Source organism: Thunnus maccoyii, chromosome 5 (assembly GCF_910596095.1).
Source record: "Thunnus maccoyii chromosome 5, fThuMac1.1, whole genome shotgun sequence".
Taxonomy (NCBI): domain Eukaryota; kingdom Metazoa; phylum Chordata; class Actinopteri; order Scombriformes; family Scombridae; genus Thunnus; species Thunnus maccoyii.
Window position 1 is genome coordinate 28,939,233 of NC_056537.1, and position 21,552 is coordinate 28,960,784.

The 21,552-nt window shown below is 39.0% G+C and overlaps 1 protein-coding gene across 7 annotated transcripts in view; it reads left to right on the forward strand.

Moving 5' to 3' along the window:
* ppfibp2b (PPFIA binding protein 2b) overlaps positions 1-21,552 on the forward strand; it is an 84,674-nt gene that overhangs the window by 25,330 nt on the left and 37,792 nt on the right. For 6 of the 7 annotated variants that reach the window (XM_042411221.1, XM_042411215.1, XM_042411216.1 and 3 more), the window contains exons 3-5: positions 650-858; positions 15,441-15,527; positions 17,483-17,596. In XM_042411221.1, coding sequence (XP_042267155.1) covers positions 650-858; positions 15,441-15,527; positions 17,483-17,596 — 410 coding nt within the window. Of the gene's footprint in view, positions 1-649; positions 859-7,841; positions 8,356-15,440; positions 15,528-17,482; positions 17,597-21,552 lie in introns of those variants that run through there. The other variant, XM_042411220.1, reaches the window with a different exon arrangement.

Sequence of the window (21,552 nt, forward strand, 5' to 3'; positions counted from 1 at the left end):
TTATGTTCACTTCTCCTCAGATATCTTAAATGTATTTGTTTTCATCATGTGCAGTAACTCACTGCTGCAGTGAGAGCACAGGATAAAAGTCTGTCCTACCGTCCTGCTGTGATAATACTCTTCATATCCTCACACATTGTACTAAGATGTTTCTAATAAATAAAACATATTCATACCTGGGTAAATAGCCATGTCATATTTCCATTGTAGGTCATGTACTTTCCCACATTGCTGCACATAAGCTGCGTTAAGAAACTCAAGCAAATGTTGTTTTCATTATGTACTGTTTATTAATTTTGGACTCCATATACTGTATGGAGGCTCTTTATTGTGTGGCTGTTTTTCAGAGCCACAATTATTTGAGTGCATCCAGATGTGTGTGTGTTCCTTACAGTACATGTGTGTGTGTGTCCCAGGGAAATGATCCAGGTGACACATGGACATTTTGCAAATATCCGGGAGGATGCATGGCTCTGATTAGATTCAGTTGTTCCTAGTGTTCACAGCTTCATTCTAGCGCTTTTTGCAAATTTGCTGGTAAAATAGATTTAGTTTTGTATTGCAGTCACATTTCAGGTTTGTATAACGGTATAAATAATCATCATTCTGTGATAAGTAAGTCTCTCTTCCTCCTCCACGCTCTCTCCAGGTTCGAAAGCAGCGGCGGTGGAGTTTTCTAACAGCATGTATGACCTGGGTTCTCCCGTCAGCGCTGGTCCGCTGCAGGTCGTTCAGATAGCTGAGGACCTCAAACTTGCTTTGGAGCTCCAACCCAACCAGGAAGACAGAGACAGCCTCAGAGCACAGTTACCTACAGAAACAGCACAAGCTCTCATAGACTGGCTACAGAGGGGAACTGTGAGTACACTGTGTGCTTCAAATCTTATTTTTAGTCTTAAGATAATGTTTGTTTTCCTCAGTGTAGTGTTCAAAATCCAAATCGCAGTTATGTCAACTGTAAACCATTATATTCTATCATATCAAGCTGTATCATGACGTGATCTTTTTACTGAGCAGTCAAAATGAATGTGATTCCATTTCAACATGGTGGATTGTATGTGTTTTTGCCATCTTTGAGCTTACTTTGGTTTTCATTCCTGTTAAAAACACATGAAGAAGTAGCTAAAGATCATTGTTTTCACCGGCTACCAGGACATTTACTCTGTAAGCTGTAGGAAGGTAACATTCATTATGTGAGTTGGTGACAAAAGGCCAACAAAATAAACAAAATAAACAATCTAGGTTATCTCCTCATGTCAGATTCTTGACAGTCAAGTGTAAATGACAGAAAAGTGATAGATAGAGTTGTTGCGATGTCCATGATTAACATATTATCTGTAATTTAAAAGCTGTGAATCAGGCTGTGAAGTAACTCGTCCAATCAGCTGGTGATGCTGTCGTTAGCTCCTGCAGTTTAAATATAGTGCTGATATAAAAACACTGTCAGACACCAACAATTTAACATCACCATAAGAATAATGTGGCTAACTCTGCAGCTGTTGTAACTAATTAATAAATATATTGTCACATTTGAATGCCATGATTTGAACCCTGAACTTCAACAACAAACAACTGCATTATTTTATCTTATTATACAAAAGCATCTTGTTTAATACTGTGCAAGATTTTTGTGTCAATATCCAAAAGGTGTATAAAGTTGTTCATTTTAACTTTGGAGTGAAACTCTTACTGTGCTCGGAGATTACACATCTGGGTTAGAAACTGTGCTATATGTTCAGTATTCATGTCTCTGTGAATAAAAGTTGTGTTGACTTGCACTCAGGACAGAATGGATTGCCTGGTGATGCACAAGTTATATTAGTTGATTCATTGTGATGTTTTGGGAGGTCGATGTTCTCTGAGAACTGAAGTCAGATGTGTGCTAACATGCTAACCAAAAGAACCAGCTGTTTTGTGTTGAAAGGCCTCTTTCAGCAGGGAATATTTATGTTTATAGTGCACAGTGTTTTTCTTTTTGCTCTTCTTTTGAGGTCAGAGTTATTCAAAGAGAGGGCGGATTCATCAGTTCATCCAATTAAAGTGTTTATATAACAGTGGAAAATGCTGATATATTGCTTTATCCAGGGTTTAGATGTCGTAATTATTAGTGCTAGCGTAAATACACTGTGTGTAAAAACACGGTAGAGGCTGGAGATCTCTTAGATATATATTTAGATATATATATTTCTTAAAACGAATGTAAACATGATGTTTACGTAGACCTTGTGGAGCCTTTAAGTTGAATCATTCTTGCAGCGAAGGAACAACTCACATGCGCTGGTAAACCATCATCGAGTGTTTTCACAGTAGAGGGACAGTTACAGTGAGGTCAGACGGGGTCAGCTGAAGGGTCAGAGGGAGAGGAGAGGAATTTAGCTGCTGTGCTACAGAACAGCTATTCTCTGCTGCAGGAGGTTGGCATGTCTCTGTGAGGATGAACTCAGGGCTTATTTTGTCTCTCAGTGTTACAGCAGCCTCTACGTCTGTTCCTCTGTACGCTTTTATGCCTCTTTCTTTCTGTCTTATCTTTATTTCATGCCGAAACAGGGATAAAAAATAATTCAGAATAACTTTCTGCATGAAAATGTAATTGACTGTCTTGTGAATAGAGTTGATTCTTTGCTGAAGTGATGAAGTTACATTGAATTGCCTTTTTCAGCTGGACAGGTGCAACCCAGATACTTCAACATATGTTAATTAAACAAACATCACTAATATCAGCTGAAGTGTAAATATTAAACACGTATGTCTGCATAGTTTTAAATTCACATATATTCTTCCAGAGCAGCTTAACGAAACTAAACTTCCCAGCCTACTTTAGACGTTCACACAGGTTTATGTTAATTTATAAGCAGTTTAAACAATGTCAACACTACAAGATGTGCAGGTGTGGATTTAAGTTGGGATTATACAGCACGTCTGTGGCATGGTGTAAAACAATTCTACTGTAGGTTGTTCAGGAAAGGCTTTATAGTTCTGCATCAGATTTCATTACATGTACATGTGTTGTACATTATCAGGGCACATTGGACCATAATTGTATACCCTAAAAGTAGTTGGGAGTACATTCTTTCATACACATTTATATATATATAGAACCAGAGCCAGTAATTGTGTTTATGTGCTTTCATTCAAAGAATGGTGATCATGGTGAGCAGCTGTAGAAACATTTTTAAAGAGTTGAGATGTATGTTGCTACACCGCAAGCTTTATACACAACTATAAATCTGGAATTAATCATTCCTGAAAGTTGAAGTACAGGAAACACAACTGACTTTTTATCTACTTTTCAAAGTTTTACATAGTTTTTCCAAGTCAGGTGTTGATTCAGACATATTTCCTCTTACCATGTTTTCATGAGCTTCATCATTATTACCACTAGAGTTACAGCAAGGGAAGGAGGGAAGGGAACAAGTGGAGAGGTTTGGGATGTGTTCCCATAAAGTTTTCCTCAGAGACACTATTACAACTCAGCTATTATCAACTTCCTGTGCTGAGCTCCCTCCCTCACACCCTCTGTCTGTCCTGCATGGCCTCTCAGCTGCTCTGCCGTCTTTGTTTACAATATCCCTCACTGTTTTACCGCTCTCTCTTCCCCTTTCCTTCGTTCTCTTTCTGTTTCACTGCACACCGCTGCTCTCCCCCCCTCTCTGCGTGTTTGGACACCCTCCCTCTACTTGTGACGTGAGCCTGTTTGTAAATGAAGTACTTAGTGTAGTATTTAGGCACACTGGTCACTGGCAAGAGGATTGACTTGCTCAGGACTGTAAGGTAAGGTGAAACTCTTCAAACATGGTATAAAGATTTTGAATATTTTGGGGTTTTTTTTTTAGCAGTTTGAAACATCATGACTGCTTGTGCTACATATCACATTATGCAGGCAGTGGGTCTTTTTTTCCTATTTTGGGAAAATGACTAATGTGATGTTTTCAATTTCGGAAAGTCTCCTCTGTGTTTTCTGCTGAATTTACAGACACTAAGCTGTTGTCAGATTCAGTTGTATGAGAGTGTTTGCTGCTGTAGTTAAGTGTTGTCCTGCAGAGGCTGCTGTTTTCTGCCCAGAGAGCAGTTGAGAGTTTTACTCACTGATTGAGACGGTTGAGGCTGAAAAGGGAAAGTGGATCTTGGATCCAGTTCAGCAGCTTTTTCAGCTCCTATATTGTTTCAACAGCAGATGTCTCACATGCTGCACACAATCACCGGCCAACTCCTCCTCTCTCCCTGCCTTTTTTTTGTCTTTCTTACTTTTATTCCTCCACTTCTCTCCCGCTCACCCCCCCCCTCCCCTCTCGCACATACACCTCCCTTCTTCCTTTACACTGACTCAGTTTCTCTCTCCAAGCTGTTTTTCTGTGCTGTTGTGTTATACAGGCAGTGTAACATGATGGTGGAGTTGTTATTAATCTGTTAATTTATTTGTGAGCAGATATAGTCAGGAGCATCACAGTTAATGGGATAAATTGAGGGAATTTCATAGAGAAAAAGCTTATGTGGTTTAAAATGTTGTGAGCAGGTTGAATTCAACAACTGTCTGGAGGCTATTAATCATCTTTAGTGCCTGTTTTGTTTCCCTTGTGGCTATATTTCAATTTAAGTGAAAGCTCTTTCATTTGTACAATTTTTACCCCCAAATCTGCAGATGTTTTTAATGGATTTGATTGGTTTACAATAAATAATCATTCTGATTTTATGTCCCCATACATGCAGATGTTGCGTGTTTCCCTGAAAAAATCTGATTCAAACCTATCAATATAATATATTCATATATTCATAGCTACAATCATTTATTGATTAGTTTCCATCTATTAAATTAATCGGCAACTATTTTGATTATCAATTAATCGTTTTGAATCATTTTTTAAGAAATAAATCTCCAAATTCTCTGATTCCAGCTTCTCAGATGTGAATATTTTCTGGTTTCTTTAGTCCTCGGTGACAGTAAACTGACTTTCTTTGGGTTGTGGACTTTTGGTCGGGACAAAACAAGACATTTGAGGATGTGAGAAACAGTTCTTGACATTTTTCACCATTTTCTGACATTTTCTGGGCCAAATGACTGATCGATTAATTGAGAAATAAATTGACAGATTAATTTATTATGAAAATAATTGTTAGTTGCAGCCCTACCTATCACTAGACAAAAATGTCTGATTCTGCAAAATCCTGAATTACGTTAAGTGCCAAAAATTTTTTATGTCCAATGCCACTATTTTTCAGATTCTCACTTACTGCAATATCAGTGCGGATCTACAGTACTTTTAGGGAAAGGTTGTGATTATGGCAAATACAGTATGGCTAGGATTAGGCAACTAAAATACTTAGGGTCAGGGAAAGGTCACCTCCACACCCTTACTTTCCACCTGGCTACATAAAGGGCAGACTACTTCCTGCACTGGTGCTGACCGTTAGCACTGGACATAAATCATGAAATTCAAATTCATCCAATATGAACTAATTTCCTTGGGATACTGGGCTGCATTTTCGCCTAGTTTTTAAAGGGCCAGTTCACTCATCGACTTTTGTTTTACTGTATATAGGTTTTGTGAAATCATCCAAAGTATGCTTCGATCCCAATGGATGTACATGGAATTTTGTTAGAGCTTCTGAAAAAAATTCCAGCAACATTTTTTTTCCAAACAATACCCCCGTTACCGTGGATAATCCGCAACCTCTCCAAAGGGACTATGTCATTGGTAGAAAGTAGTTCAAGTGAAAACAGCTCTTATGACCACTGAATTTCAATAGCAGATGAACAAAAGCCTGGCAGATTATCAAGGCAGCTAGTCTGTAAGGTTGGCTGCTCCCTCTTGTCCTCATCCTGTCCACCTTCTCCCCCTTCCTGCTCCGCCCTGCTGACCTAGAGGAACGGGATCAAAGACGCTGGTGCTCCGCAATTAGTCTGCACCCTGTGGGCTTCTCTCCAGGGGATAGATACTCCACACACACTCACAGTTACACACACGTAAACACAGGAAGCATCATAAGTGTATTACTGGCAGGAAGCTGTGATACCCTGTGACTGCTGCTTGTTACTGCTGACCCAGAGACGTTAACATTGCTTCAGATGTGTGTCTGACTCAGTTGAAGATTTTAGGATTAGAATTTTCCCAAAACTAGTCAGGAGGATGTGTGTTTGTGCTTTTGAAGACAGATGACACAGGATTGTTCAGTATCTTTATATAGAAACCAGCTAGTTGGAATGTTTTTGTTATAGTAGCACCAGGATAAGCAAGAACATTTTTAAATACTACACATGGTGGCTTTAATGTCAGTGGTTCTGTATCTAATGGGTTAAAGTTAGTAGTCCTTCTGCCCTCTCAGTCAACAAAAGATGATTGCAGTTCTTAATTGAAAGTTAATCTTAATTGGCGCTTTAAAATTAAGTAAAAATATGACTTAAATATAATTAAAATAACTAACTTTTTTATTATTTAAAGGAGTATAAAGTGATATTTTTGGCCACTTGGGAGCAGTGCAATGAGTTGTAAACACAACACTGACATATTATCACCTTATAAAGCTAATTTGGCTAACATGTTAGCAAAAAGTCGCCCATATGATGTACAAGATACAGAACCACATTAGCATTCATTTGCAGTTACTTACACTTTATGTTTATTTTATTTATTCATTCATTTTTATCTCTGAGAAAGATATACCAGCTAATCGCTAACTTTGTTGGTCTGTTGGGCAGGTAGTGTACAGTGGTTTTATAAAGTTGCGGGCCACAAAACAAAACAATCAGCTTGATGCTAAAGATGCTAAAACGCGTTTGTCACTACAAGCAACTCCTTCCACATTAAATATAGTCATTTGATCAATTGTTAATAAAAGCAATGTGGATCAGTGCAGCTTTAAAAACATGAGTTGTAAAAACCTTTAAAGAACTTAAAGTTACATATAAAAGTTGAAAGGCAAACCTAAATAGAGTCAATAAGGGATTTAAAAGGATTCAAATTCAATAAACAGATTTTGAAAGAAAGCCTTTAAGTCCAAACACTACATGTCATAATTACCTTGTTATTAGATGTAACAACAGAAGTCCTCCTGTAGTCCCAATATACTCTAAAACTAACTGACACAAGTATCTCTAAGTATCCAGATAATGAAATTTAAATCACACACACGCTCAAGGCTATGTAAATGCAGCAAATACTGTATACTACTGAACATGAACTCATACAGTACAGTTTTATGTGTAACTTTTTTTTTATTTGAAGACTCTTTGAAGACCTCATAATAGAACAAGCAGTTACGATATGCCTGAGTTTTATTTGCGTGTGCGTATGTGCGTAAATAAACCCGTCATGTAGACAAAAGGTCGACATTGTTACTGTGAACGCCTCTGTAAAATATACAGGAAATGGAAATCCAGCTAATAGGTTTAAACATGAGAATGATCAGACACAGAGACATATGGGAGGAGAGAAAGAGAGAGAGAGTCTCCTGAAGATAGTGTTTTGAAGTCTCTCTGTACTGTGAATGTAACTTAATTAAAAGAGAGCACAAGCAAGGCGGGGAGACCTGGCATGGTTCATGTTTGTGCTGATATTACAGCCTGTTGCTGCTTTGTTCATGCGTTGGACATTAGATGCTGCTGGTTTAGTGTGTGTGTGTGTGTGTGTAAGAGAGACAGAGAGAGAGAGAGAGCGAGAGAGAGAGAGAGAGAGAGAACATGGGCCAAGACACAAACAGATGACAGAAAGAAGAAAAACGACAAACCCTCCCACCCCCCCTCTTTCTGAGCTCGGCCATTTGGCCGGCAGACAGACCTCAGAAGGGAGAGAGAAGAAAAGAGGGGAAGCGAGTGAGAAGTAAAGAAAGGGGAGAAAGAAGAGAGCAACAGAGGTGGAAGGAGAGGAAGGAATGACTGGAGGTAAAAGAGGAGAGGGAAGGAGCAACAAATGGCAAAAACTCCAACCAGAACAGGGTAAGGGAGGAGGCAGCGAGTGCCTGATAAAAAGAAAGATGAGTGGGAAAGAGAGAGAAAGAAACCCGTGGTACTAAAGAAGGAGAGGAAAGAGAGAAGCACGAGCAGGGGGGGGGGGAGTTGTCCCACTCAGAAGGCAGAGATCGTAAAACAACCCTCCTCCACAGCTGTGAACATCGCAGTCACACACACGCACATTTTCACACATGACAGTGCTCACATGCTGCAGCACTCTGCAAACTCAAGAATCCACTCTTACTTTGTCCCGTCTGTGGGCTGCGCTTATACACTCTAACACAATAACACGCACACACACAGTCTGATAAAGTCGGACAAAAACACAGGAGGAATAGGCAGGGCAGCGATGGGCTGGGAGCATGGAGACTCCCATTGACTTCTACAAGCACTTCTCCTGGCTCAAAAAGGTGAGTTTTCAGGTTTTACTTGACTTTTATGATTCATTTTTTTCTCTTTTTCTTATGTTCACGTCTTTTCTTGTTTCACATTCCTTCTGTGTGATTCCTTGAAGGAGTTTCGAGTCTGTGGAAACAAGAGAAGAGCGGCGTTTAAAGGGGGGAGAAAAAAAAGGAAACTCCTCTGTCCCTGTGAGATAATAATTGTTCCAGCTTAGATGCGTGTTCTTATTGTGTTACTTCCCGGCAACAGACTGTTTTCTGATGTAATTTCCCTCAGCTCAAGAGCAGGGCTGAATCTGAAAAGTTGTTTTGGGATGTGTATGTGTGTTTGTGTAGGCATGCATCACAAGGACTGCGTTATCTGATTAGAGGCATTATCCATCAGCTGATTGCTGTTGACAAAGCGGTGTCTGATACTGTAAGGATTCAATCAGAGAAAGACTTTGCCACGCGAGATCTGCGCTGTTGTTAAGATGCCAGGTTTTCAACAATAAGAGTCTGGAGTTTGAGCCGTGTGTTTTTGTGTTGTCTTGGAGTCACATAAGCAGATTATTGTTGATATAAATCAGTGCCTTGCCAAGCTTGTCTCATTTTGTCAGATGGCTTTACATTGGGCTGAAAATATTTAGCCTTAAGGCCCTTAAAACACATGCTGATTCTATTTGTATTTGAATCTTGTAGCAGTACACGCTGACCTTTTAAACTGACCTTCACAGACCATTCACACAGATACCTCCAGCAACTGTTCAGGTCATTAACAGTCATGCTTAAACTGAGCACCGTGTGAAATATCCTAAATTCTGCTACACACAAAAGAGATTTTTGTCTTAAATAAGAGAATATATTAACTCTGATATTTTAGGAACTTATTATGTTGCTCAACTTAATCCGTCCCTGTATAATGCATCCTATCAATTTACACAGTGAATATTCACGTGAAGTGAAAAAAACTGTAACGGTTGTGCAAATACTCACATCTTTTTCTGCAGATAGAGTTTGAATTTCTGCAGATGGCGCACTTTGTCTCTTTAATTGGCTTCTTTCAGTCAGTAATACAGAGTTATACTATTTACAGATTTTCTTCCATTTTTTGTCATCAGTCATGCTACACTGTGGGTAGTTACTCTGCTGATTTCTGTTTCTCTGATATCTAATCAGTCAAGCTCGGAAAACAACATATCATGCTATTTCTAAACCGCTCATACTCAAAGTACGGACACAGCAGATCAGCAGATCGAGTGAAGTTGACATGTTTGAGTCTGATTTATTTTATGGTTGTGACCATTTCTACTGCTACACTAACCGTTAAGAGACACAATGTGTAATAACATGGTATGCAAGCCAAGTGTGTGTGTGTGTGTGTGTAAGTTGTGTATCTGAGAGATGTGAGAGATCATGTGCTGTAGATTTGGGTGATATGGTTGGAATCAATATCACAATTGTAAGATTTTTTTATTTTCAGCAACATAACCAATGTTTCAAGGGTCACATAAACAAATTGATGTTCAATGCTGTAGGACTTTTTCTCTGAAAACATTTTAACATGTCACAGGTGGAAATAATAAAATGAATGATGGCTGAATTCCATTTAGCTGCTTCAGTTTCAGGGTCTTGGTATTGTTCATGCTTGCTCACTGTCACACAGTCACGTCTTACTGAGACAGTTGAAAGGAACAGAGTCATCGTTAATGATATTAGTAACACCTGCGTTACTGTTACAAATCAACACGTCTGCTGTGAAAACGGTCTATGAACTGTTTCTTCAGTTTCTCTAGTTCAGGCATAAATTCTGGACTTTGAACACTAGTCCAACATTGTCTGAAAAGTGCACTGCATAAATATTGCATCAAAGTAGTTGATTCATCTTGTAATGGGTCTCAAAAATACAAAAGGATTCCAATCTGCAACAAAGGGGACTCCAACTCTAACCTCGGATACACCAAACGTGTTAATTATCTATTTAGGGAAATGTGTCAGCTGACAAAACAGTGTGTGAGAGAAGTGGTTTCACCTTTACTTCCTGTCAGACAGAAGGCCCAGTTATTACAGTAACATGCTAAAACCAGCTACCAGCCGCTGCGTAGAACCTGCCATGTTTATCCTGTGGTTTTCATGATGGTTTGATGAGTTCCATAACAATAAACAGCTATTTTTACCCGTGTTTCTCGCTATGTATAGCATGATTAAGTATGTTTAGTGGATGCTTAATGCTATCAAGATTAAATATACTTAAATCTAAGCTCAGACTGCACATATAGTAAATGAAAATACATCCTGAATGCCAAGGACTCACCTTCACATACACTCTCCAAACTGACTTGGATTGTTGATTGTCAAGCTGTGCAAACTTAAAATTGAATTGGACCAGCCTTTAAATTGGATTTAGAAACGCAGCAGTGTGACAAGAGACTACCTAGGCTAATGTGTTACGCATGCTCCATGACCAAATCGAATCAACACTCGACAATGAATTTAAGAGCAACAAGGGAAAAATGTTTTTCCATGCTGCAAGGCAGCTTGGTCAGTGTTTTTACTCAAAATAGGAAAATTAGGGTTTGTATGCAGAGAAATGATATTACTGTAGACAATACTGTCAGTCTTACAAAGCGGTTGCAAGTTCCTTTGTAAGGACTTTAAAATGAGTTTTAGGGTTTAAAGGATAGGTGACATCCTGCATTTAGCAATATGAGTTAGTCAAATACAGTGGATGTTTTCCACAGTTATGGTCTTTTTTTATATAAAAATTCCCTCCTTGTGTCTCAACGGACAGTGTTTTCCTGTTCAGCTGCCGTGGAAGTATAGTAACACAAGGAGGGAATTTGGCATTCAAAAGACCGTAACGTTGAAAGATATCTACTGGATTTGACCCTTTAGGACGACTAAAACTAAATATTAACTTCAAATAAACTTTTAAATACATTTTTTGCATAGAAGGAGGACTGTGGATTTTGTCCCATTATGAGGGGATCTTCTAATGGTCAGTATGAACAGGAGGAATGATGACAATGTTCATTTGAGCACCTGACTATTGTTTTAGGACAGACTTGAAAAATTGTAAAACATGACCAACAGGCTTTGAGCTTAACTCCAGTTACAGTACATATTGTACATATTGTGTATGTACAGTAACTGTTATATAAAGCACTTTTTTGAGAATCATTAAAAAGTAGGTGGTGTCCTGCATGTTGTCATGCATTCTTAGGCACTGGCATCATAAACTGCATGTCATTAGGAGTCCCTCCCTCTACCCTGGCCACAGCTTTTATTCTAAATGCCCAGAACACTGCACAGCTCTCAAGACATGTGCAAACAGCAAAAACTCAACCCAGTTGCATCATTCATGCAGATGGCTTTACTTGTGATAAATTAGTAGTATACAATGGTACTATTGTTGGGTACACCTTTAACTATTGCTCCTCCTCTTATATACAGCCTCTAATATTCAGTCTGCTGCAGAGAGGTGTACTTACTGATTGTATTTCCATCAGTCTTGACAAGAATATCCACAAAAGCGATAACATGAGCAACCTAACTCTGCCCCCAAATCCTTGCCCTCCCTCCCTCTTTGTCTACTTCCCTCTATTCTCACACAACCCAACAGGTGATGACAGACAGATAGAAACAGCATGGCCTGGTTTCCTTTATCAGCCCCTTGAAGCACTGTGCCAACCCTCTGAAATGGCCCTGCTTCTCACCGGTCTGATGGGAATATCTTTGATTATAACACATATCAAATAGTTCCTGATTTCTCCCGCTGGAGTGACAAAAACTAAAAGTCATACTGCAATGTAATTGTAAAAATAAATATTAGACAGCAGGGGAGACCTCCTTATTCCTGGTGGTACCTGTGGTGACGGTTAGTCGAAATATAGTTTTCAATATCATTTTACTCTCTCTTGATCTTGCACTTTCTTTCTCTCTCCCCCCTCTGCTTTCTTGTCTGTCTGTTTAGTTTACAGTATGCTAATAGGTTTAATGTGTCCATATGGTCATTGTCTGGTGGCTCAGTCTGTATGCATCCTCTGAACTCACTGACCTCAGCTGCAGACAGATCATCAAGGATTACATGCTGATTTTTAAGGTCTTTTGTTGGGGTTCTGCAAGATTAATACTCGATGTGTCTTTTGTGCATGTACATGTTTCATATTGACATGTTGTAAGGCTTAAGAATCACCTGGATTGTCTGTACCTTTTCTTTTAGATGTAATTTAGTCATACGGTCAAACATGACCTACTAATGGTACGAATGTTTGCACTGCTTATTTTTGGGTGGCACTGTTGGTGGTCAAGGAACAGAAGCTAATTCCATTGCACTCAGTGTACATTGTTAGCTCCAGATAACAGTTTCAATTTAAAGCCTAGAATGCAGATGTTTACATTCCTCCTCTCAAAACTGGGTCATCAACGTAACAAGAGGAAGGGCCACTTACTGTTGCAGCTGTACATTTCTACTTACTTACTTAGACATATTTTAGGCTGCTTTTATATCCTTTTCTGGACTGTCTGACTGTTTTAGACAGTGTATTTTGGCCATAGTTGGACAGCTGTGGAGTGGACTGTAGGAATTCATGTTTCTCTCATTTTTAGTATTGATTACTCTAAACAAGTAATGGTTGAGATGATTGGTAATTACATTTTCATACCAATTATGTCATTAGTACTAATTTTCTTTTAAATCTGTATCTCCTGTAAATCCTACTGTTCATGTTTTTATTCTTTTTTTTCTCTTCACAGAAGAGTTTAAAGCAGTAGTGATTTATTTTTTGGCTGCAAACACAACACTGACATATTATCACTTTATAAAGTCAGTTATGGCAAACAGTTGCCTAATTAAACATTTAGCAGACACAAAACAACATTAGCATTTATATGGAGTTGTGTTTATGTCCATCTGATGAATGTAAGTCTAAAATCCTCTTAGCTCTGTTTTGGTTCAAGTCTTCAGTGCTCCTTACTGTTCTTTAAGAATTAAATTCTTCGCTATGTTCACAAGATAGTTGCTGACTTTTTTCTGTTTTCCATTTGGTGCTGAACAGCTAGCATACAGTGGGTTTATCAGAACTCTTTTGATGAAAACAGCTGCTTGTTGGGGCTAAAAACAAGGTTGATCAGAGTGGTGAAAGTGAACCAACAGTGAGCTGAAAGATGCTAAAATGCTCTGCAGATTTAGAGAAACTGCAGAGTTGGGTGATAATTCTCTCTTTGTGGCCCCTTTCACAATCTACATTTGTCATTTTATCCATTGTTAATATAAAAATATTGATTAGTGTCTTGATACTGTTCCTCATAACAAAGGCTACCGTGTATCATATCTCCAGCTTGCAGATTTTTATAATCTTGATAAACGTAGTTATAATGAAACTGAGCACTACTAGCTGATACGTTTGTATATGAAGCGACTGCTCTGAAGCTGAGAGAAGCAGAAACCGTCACCTTATCATATCCACGTTTCTAGCTGGGTAATGTTTTCCTCTCTTTCTGAATTTCCCTGTCAACAGCAGCTGCAGGCTGAGAAGTCAAGGAGTCAGCAGCCCTGGACACAGACACTCAAAGACAGGATAATCTGACTCTTTAGAAAGACATGGAAACTCTACAGACTAAATCATTTAAGCCTTACATCATTTAAAATAGTTCTGCTTGATTTTCATTTTTACTTCCTCGGTTGCGGAACACATAATTCAGCCACAACCTTAATAGCTATGGACTACATAACTGGCAAAAGAGCCTCTGACCAAAAGGAAAAAGCCACTTCACAGTGTTTGCTTAAATACATATTAGAAAGTATTTCTATTTCTAGACAGTTTGACACACGCATTTTCTCCTGCTTGGCTGACTACTAAAAAGGAAAAATATCCATATCTGTTTATTTAAGATGTTGTGCTATTTCTAGATATATGGGAGTCAGATGAGTCAGATGATCTTTCGTAACTCTGTATCATGTGCTTTGTGAGAAATAAACCCTTAGAACAACGCTTTTATCAGTCATGCCTAGACCAATCCTGGACATGAAGTGGTGGGAGTGGATTATAGATGCCACTTCACTTCTTACTTTTTAAAATTCTTAACATGCCATCAATGCAAAACAGAAACCTGCAATATTGGAACTCTTTTTTATTTATTTAACAATTACAATAACAGCATATTCACTCTATCTCCCACAGTGTGTGACTCATGACTTGATAGACTTGTCAGTAGTTTTTGCAGAGTTTGATAAGACATAAAAATAAACAAAAAAAAAGAAAGATATCATCAAAATGACAGTTGTTATTTAAAGCTGCAGACAACATTTAGGAATGTTAACCAGCTAAAATGATCCTGTTCATCCAGATAACTTCAAACACAGCTGAGGTAGATGATACTAATCAGTCGTACTTACATCATTTCCTTATTTTTTATGAACGGACTAGAATTTATTCCTTATTATTATCACAATGTCATAATCAACTACCATGTTTTGTGGTTTCATTGGTCTAATAACAGTCAGAAACATTTAGTTGGGTATATTTATTTTGCTTAGAGTATCTTAAACGCTATATAGATTTGCTGTTTTTTCAGTGAACTAATTTTGTTTTGTTTTTTATCATCTATGAATATTTTACTTTTTGTGAACATGAAAGCATTATAGTCACACCAACAAATCTTTATCATTTCTGAATATTTTACGTGTTTTTAACTTGGTGCCCATAATGAAAGGAGTTGAAAATGAATTGAATGTTTGGAGTTCAACTTGAAAAGCCATTATTTACCTAACTGTGAATAAGTCGACACTTTTGCAGGATCTGGCTGAAGAACTTGTTGCTGTGACAACAGTTGGAGGTTAACTAGAACTGTTGTTCTAAAGCCAGGTGTGAAAAATGCATCAATCCAGGGTTGTGTTAAATTATCAGTAATCTAGTCAAGCTAATTAATTTATCCACCTATGAAGAACAAGGCTCAGGGGAAAGTAGTGATGTTCAGTTGGTTTACCCCTATGAACATGAGCTCAGTTCTGATATGGACATGTTGGAAGTAGTCCTAGAGGTCACCACAGATGCCGCCCTTCATCCTTAACCTGCTTGTTAACCTGTATGTTTCTGCTCTTTGTGTTTGTCCAGGTGAACCTGTGTTCTCCAGCCAACAATGAAACCTACCAAGAACGACTGCTCCGCCTAGAGGGAGACAAAGAGTCTCTGGTGCTACAGGTAAGAAGTGTGTGTGTCTGTGTGTGTGTGTTTAATCTACATCAAAATACTATTTTCAACAACTTCCTAAACATACAGAAGCAACATGGCTTATTCTTATATAACATGTTGTCTGCATGAGATTCAGTGAGACATTCTGTCCTACTTTTGTTAAAATGTACAAAAAAGCCAATAACACAATTAAAGAGAAACATAATTATAATCCTACTTTGTTTTGTTTTGACATAATCGTTTCAATCTCTACCATAAGTAAATGATCCAGGGATTTGTCTGGAAGGATTGGTGCCACACTGGAAAAACATCTTAGTTTCTGGTCTGTAATCCTGATTCTTCAGATATTTCATGTTATTTCATAACAAAACATGCCCGGACACCTTCAGCTTCAACTGTCTGAGCGTGTGATTACTGACGGCTTTTACAGTAACCATCAACATCAGCACTACTGTGGTAAAGCAGAAGATTATAGATCTCTGCACGACGTGATGTCAACAGCTTCTCCCTGCTCTTTAATAGCTGGTTCATACAGATACACAATCTGTCTTTACATTCCTCCTGCTTAAACGGTAGTTTTCAAACTGTTCCTCAGGCTATTTTCACCTGTATGTGTGTGTTTGTTTTGTGCACTCCCCATGTAAGCGGATCATTTTTTAATGTTGAGGTAAAGTGCACCACCCGCCCGGACGGCTCTGGTTCATAAAGTTCATTTCTCACCACCACTCACTCACACACACACACCTTGTCGTTACACATTCTTCCTGTGACGTCGGCTGTGATTGGTTGATATCCAAGGTGACAGGGCTTACATGGTTGGTTGGTTGTTGACAGGTCATCCCCTCTGTGGTTCTTTGGTTTACTTTCCCTCCACCTGCCTCTCCTTCAGGACTATTTGTGTGAGGTGTCGTCTTGCTTCAGTGTGTCTTTGTGTGTGTTAGCATGCACACTCTCTGTTCAGTAACTGACTTTCCTATAGCCTAGAAGGGAACTTTCACCTCCATTTGTGTGCGTGTGTGTGTGTGTGTGTGTGTGTGTGTGTGTGGCTCAGCAGCGGAGCAGAGCAGAGGTAAGACTGAGTTTGTAACAACTTTCAGTGTTTCTCCTCAACATTAAGAGTTTATTACATCAAAGTCATGACTTGTGTTTTAGATGCTTACTTTGACTTGCTGATATCAAAATGTAAACTTGTGATAAGTTGCACAGAGAGTAGACTGTATGTTACAGTGTCAGGTAGATGATTTCAGGTGCTAAACAAAGACAGGATCCTAGATGTAACTCATTCACATACTTGTTCATTCAGTCACCCACTTACTTGTCGTTTGACATTTGAGGAAGCATAGCAACATCCACAGACCAACAGAACATTCACTCGCCACCTCTTTGTAACAAAACGGAGTCCTTGTTTTCTTTGTTTACTGGATTTTGATGCATCCTGAGCCAGAAACTTTGCAGGAGATTCTTTTTTTTGCCAGAGTGCTGCGAAACAGGACATGGCTGCAGGGGTAAAAAAACAGAGAAGCTGAAGTGACAGAGAATCAGCTGCTGTCAGAGGGATTTGGCATAGTTCAGGAGAACAGGAGAGTTGTGTGTGTGTATGTGTGTGTATGTGTGTGTGTGTGTTTGGCAGGAGGTGAAAGTGTTGTCAGCGAGATTATAGTAAATGTGCAACGCATTCCCGAGTGACAGACTGCTGAGTAAATGTGTGTTGTTTTGGATATGAGGTATGCCGGGATGGATGTGTGCTTGTGTGTGGAGTGAAAGGAGGAGAAGGATACATGGGAGTGCTGGTATTAAGTCTTTTATCTGTTTTTTCTGTTACTGTATGAATATGTGTGTAAGTCATCCTCTGCAACAACATTAATGTACATCCTGCTTTAGGTTTCATTCTGTCAATGTTTCTGAATCTGTAACTGAATCTCTTATTGCGTGTCATAACAGAGTATGAATGTGTCACCCATTAGGTGAGCGTTCTTACCGACCAGGTGGAGGCCCAGGGAGAGAAGATCAGAGATCTAGAAAGCTCTCTGGAGGAACACCGACAGAAACTGGCCTCCACTGAGGAGATGCTGCAACAGGTAACGCACACGATCTCACATACACGCATGAAAAAATGTGACTATGCAGTGACTGTGACACAGAAACAGTTTGTACAAAAAATACATTATGTGAAATGTTCTGTTTAATCAAATGGCTGAGAGATAATTCACAAGCCTCCAGGTGGATAATTTGTGCTGCTGTTACTACATGTTACTATGTTGAAGTTAGGGCTGCCCCCGGCCAAAGATTTTCCTCGTCAACTAGTCATCACATGTTTATGATATTAATCTAATGATTTAAATATATATATTTTTGGGGCATTGGAAAGTGGTTTGAGTTCCAGGGCTGAGAAAGAATAAGTAACAATGTTAACTCTTTGTTATATTACAGAGAAATACAAAACCGTAATAATGAGCCTTTATAATATAAATTTTAAAAGCGCACGTATGAAGTGAACCACCTGTTAATGACAATGCTAACTGAGACTGAACATTTTGTTAATTTATTTCAACACAGTATAACATCACACAACTTATGACCTTCTAACGCCATGCTAGGTGGCTAACGTCAGGCTGCTTACGTGTTTCAGATGATAAGTCATGTTTGAGGGCGACGAATGATAAGCAAATCATTGCATGCAGAGTTTGCATGTCACCTTCTTGGGGTCGTCCTTTACCTGCTCGAAATTATTCTACGCTTTGGATGATTTCCTGCCCGACAGTCTAATAACTTTTTGGCTGGACCGCAGCCAATATGCGTATGTCTGTCCCTGGCTGACTGAGTGATGAAGTTATACCATTGGTCGGCTGAATGATGTAACTTCATTACGTGCCTCGGCTGGGTGTTGCCACTTATCTGTATCCATCGTTTCAAATGAAAAGCCCTCTAGTGTTTCATACATGGTCCAGCGATATACAAGGTTTTGACCTAGTCTTAATGACAAGGCGTAGCTCCTGAATGGAGTTTGAGGGTTGTTTTTTTGTTTTTTTTCCCTGCGACTAACCGACCAATGAAAACTTAGTCAAGTAAGACTCTTCTCATCAACTAACAGTTTGGTCGACTATTAGAGGGCATCCCTAGTCGGAGTGTATTTTCAGCTTGGCATAGTGACTTCATGTTCTTTAATTAAAGATGCCCTGAGGAGTGTTACTCACCACAACACATTGTGTGTATCCCTAAAGTCTAACAAACATGTTAAATGCATTTCCTTCCTCCTAAAACATTTGTAAAGCAGTTGAAATATTTTGAAACCTTAATTGCTTGTATCTTCTTCCCTGCCTGCATGGTGCATTGCTGTGTCAGTGGAATAGTATGAAACAATTTGCAGGAATGTGTTGCTTCGCCCGCGTGCATCCAGTATGCATGTGTGTTGTTTCGCGTGCACAAAACAAGGACACATAACATTGCTTCATAGCTCTACTAGTGGTCAAAAACTCAAATGATGGAAAGTGTAAACAGAAAAGTTGACCACTGATTTACTGAACCAGAGTGTAACACAATATTTGGGTTACACACAGTAATGTACTGTTCCATTAGAGCTGATTAGAGTGTATTGTCCAATCAGGGTCCAGTATTGTGACTATTCTGCCAGTGAGTCTTCAGTTAAGTTCAATTTGACAAACATTTTAACAACATAACTATATTAATTACTTATTAAAATAATCAAAAAAATAATAATTAACTTAAAAAGCACATTTGAGCACATTTCAAGGGACTCAACCCAACAAATGGCATCATCATGCCAATCATTTTTGCCAGCTGTCAAACAGGATGTCCACATAAAAGAGCGGTGGAATAGTAGTAGATGTGAGGTTGGTACTGTAAATGAATAAATAAAGGAGTGGTGCAGTGTTTCATGGAGAGCATTCCAGCTTGACTTTATACTGTTGACCCCCTCTGACTCATCACCAGTTCAGTCATGTGGTGGGTTTAATGCAAAGCAACAAGAACAAGTAGACTTTACAGGTCAAAGCACATTACTGTGTTTCCTCTGATTTTATTAGATTAGACAAAGTTTACTCTTGTAACAAACTGAGTTTGAAGGTGACCTTTTTGGACTGCACTGCTACCACTGTTATCTCTTACTCAGTTGGTTTGAAACACTAATATTTGCTTTGTAAAACAGTCTGTTTTTGGTTCAGTCAGTTCTTATTGGACCTGAGGTAAAAAGTCTACCGTACACGCATTGATAGAAAACAGAGATTTGCTTCCATCAGAGCAAAGAAAGAAGCATCCCTTAATATGATTCAGAAGCTGATATATGAGACTAACTGAATTGAGCAAAGATAACATTTGATGAAAAGTCAAGCAAGCCCTGCTGGTCATATCAGGTTGATGTACTTCTGTAACCCTCTAGCACAAGCATGTTTAAAAGGGTTTTACAGAGTGTGAGCCTGCTTACCCACCTGTCTGACAGTTACAAAAAAACTGAACATATAACAGATATTTGAGGGATAGTTCACTTTGACGACCGATAAGCAAATCATTGCTGGAAGGTGTGTCTGAGTTGCAGGTGGGTGAATGAAGCTGTTTGTCATTGTAATTATTATTTGAAGATGAAATTAAACCTGTAATGACTGTTTTTTTAGCCACTTATACGCTGTCAATATATAAGCTGTCAACATAGCATGGACAGATTGTCACCTTCTAAAGTTTATATGGCGAACATGTCAGCAAACAGCTGCCTATTTACACATCGAGCAGACATAGAGCAACATTCATGTGGAGTTATGTCACCTGATGTTTCACTCTGCTTTTAGCTGTTTTCGATCCTCACCAATATAGATTAAAGTCGCTCTAACCCTCCACTGTAACGTCGCTTCGCCATGAAAATGTACATAGTTTTCCCTCACACACACAAGTGCTCTTTGTTTAGCACACTCGGATTCTTCTTGTAGCTGAAAATGATCTGTAGTGGTTGAATTTAGATTGTCTTGGGGAGACTTTCTCTTTTCTGTTAGTAAATCAACACCACTGCAGGTCACACTGCTCCTCTTTAACCAGTATGAAGAATTTAGTGTGAAACATTCAGTTTCTTCAAGTTGTTCCAGTTGTTGTGCTTGACGTCACAAATGAGGCAAACTCATGAGCTCTGCCAGGCTGGACACAACAAGACCATAACTCACAATATCACAGAATCAACCCTCTGTTTAGACGCGTCAACAGGCTCTTTGTCCTCTGCGTTGTCAACACCGAGGGTAAAAAGGCCACAGCCCCAAAATAAATACCCCACTAGGGCTGTGATGTTCTGATCTTCATCTAGACAGCTTTAGAATCCAGTAATCACTAAATAATTAAATGAAAATTAAAGGAATCAAACAGAGCTCTTTCTTCTTCTTGGGCTTCCTTAGCTTTTCTTCATCTCTGTCAGCTGTAATTAACAGAATTTGTGCCATGTTGCTGTTACAGTAAAATGTAAGCACTTCACTTTAAAGTTAATAAAAGCGACAGGTATTGCAGCCACAGTTGTTTCGGTGGTATGCAACTTATCTCCACCTGCTGCTGCCCTAGATCTTCTTTACAATGCCTCATGAGTGGTGATTGTTAGTTGGGAGGTTTTATTGTATTCAGCTGCATTGATCTGCAGCTGTTGTCCTGGTTAGTGTGTGTGTGTGTGTGTGTGTGTGTGTGTGTGTGTGTGTGTGTGTGTGTGTGTGTGACATGATCCCATTTCACAGTTAATGACTACTGGTCAAATAGCTAATGTGATAGGAGATGTTTTCTGAGAGAGATAAAGGTGGAGTGTGGAGAAAGATAACAGTTCTTTGGGTCTGTGTGTCTGTTGTGTTGTATCGTGTCGTTCTTTTGAGTATTTATCATCTCCCAAATTTGTGTCTCTGAGATCTCCTCAACATACAATTAGAGAGCAAGTTTGAAGGATTTAAAAGGTGACTGCTCTAGCTGTAGTATGTCGTTTGTCTGTGTCATTCTCACTTTATTGTGTGTGTGTGTGTGTGTGTGTGTGTGTTTTTGTTGCCTCTCCGGGGCTGTTTCC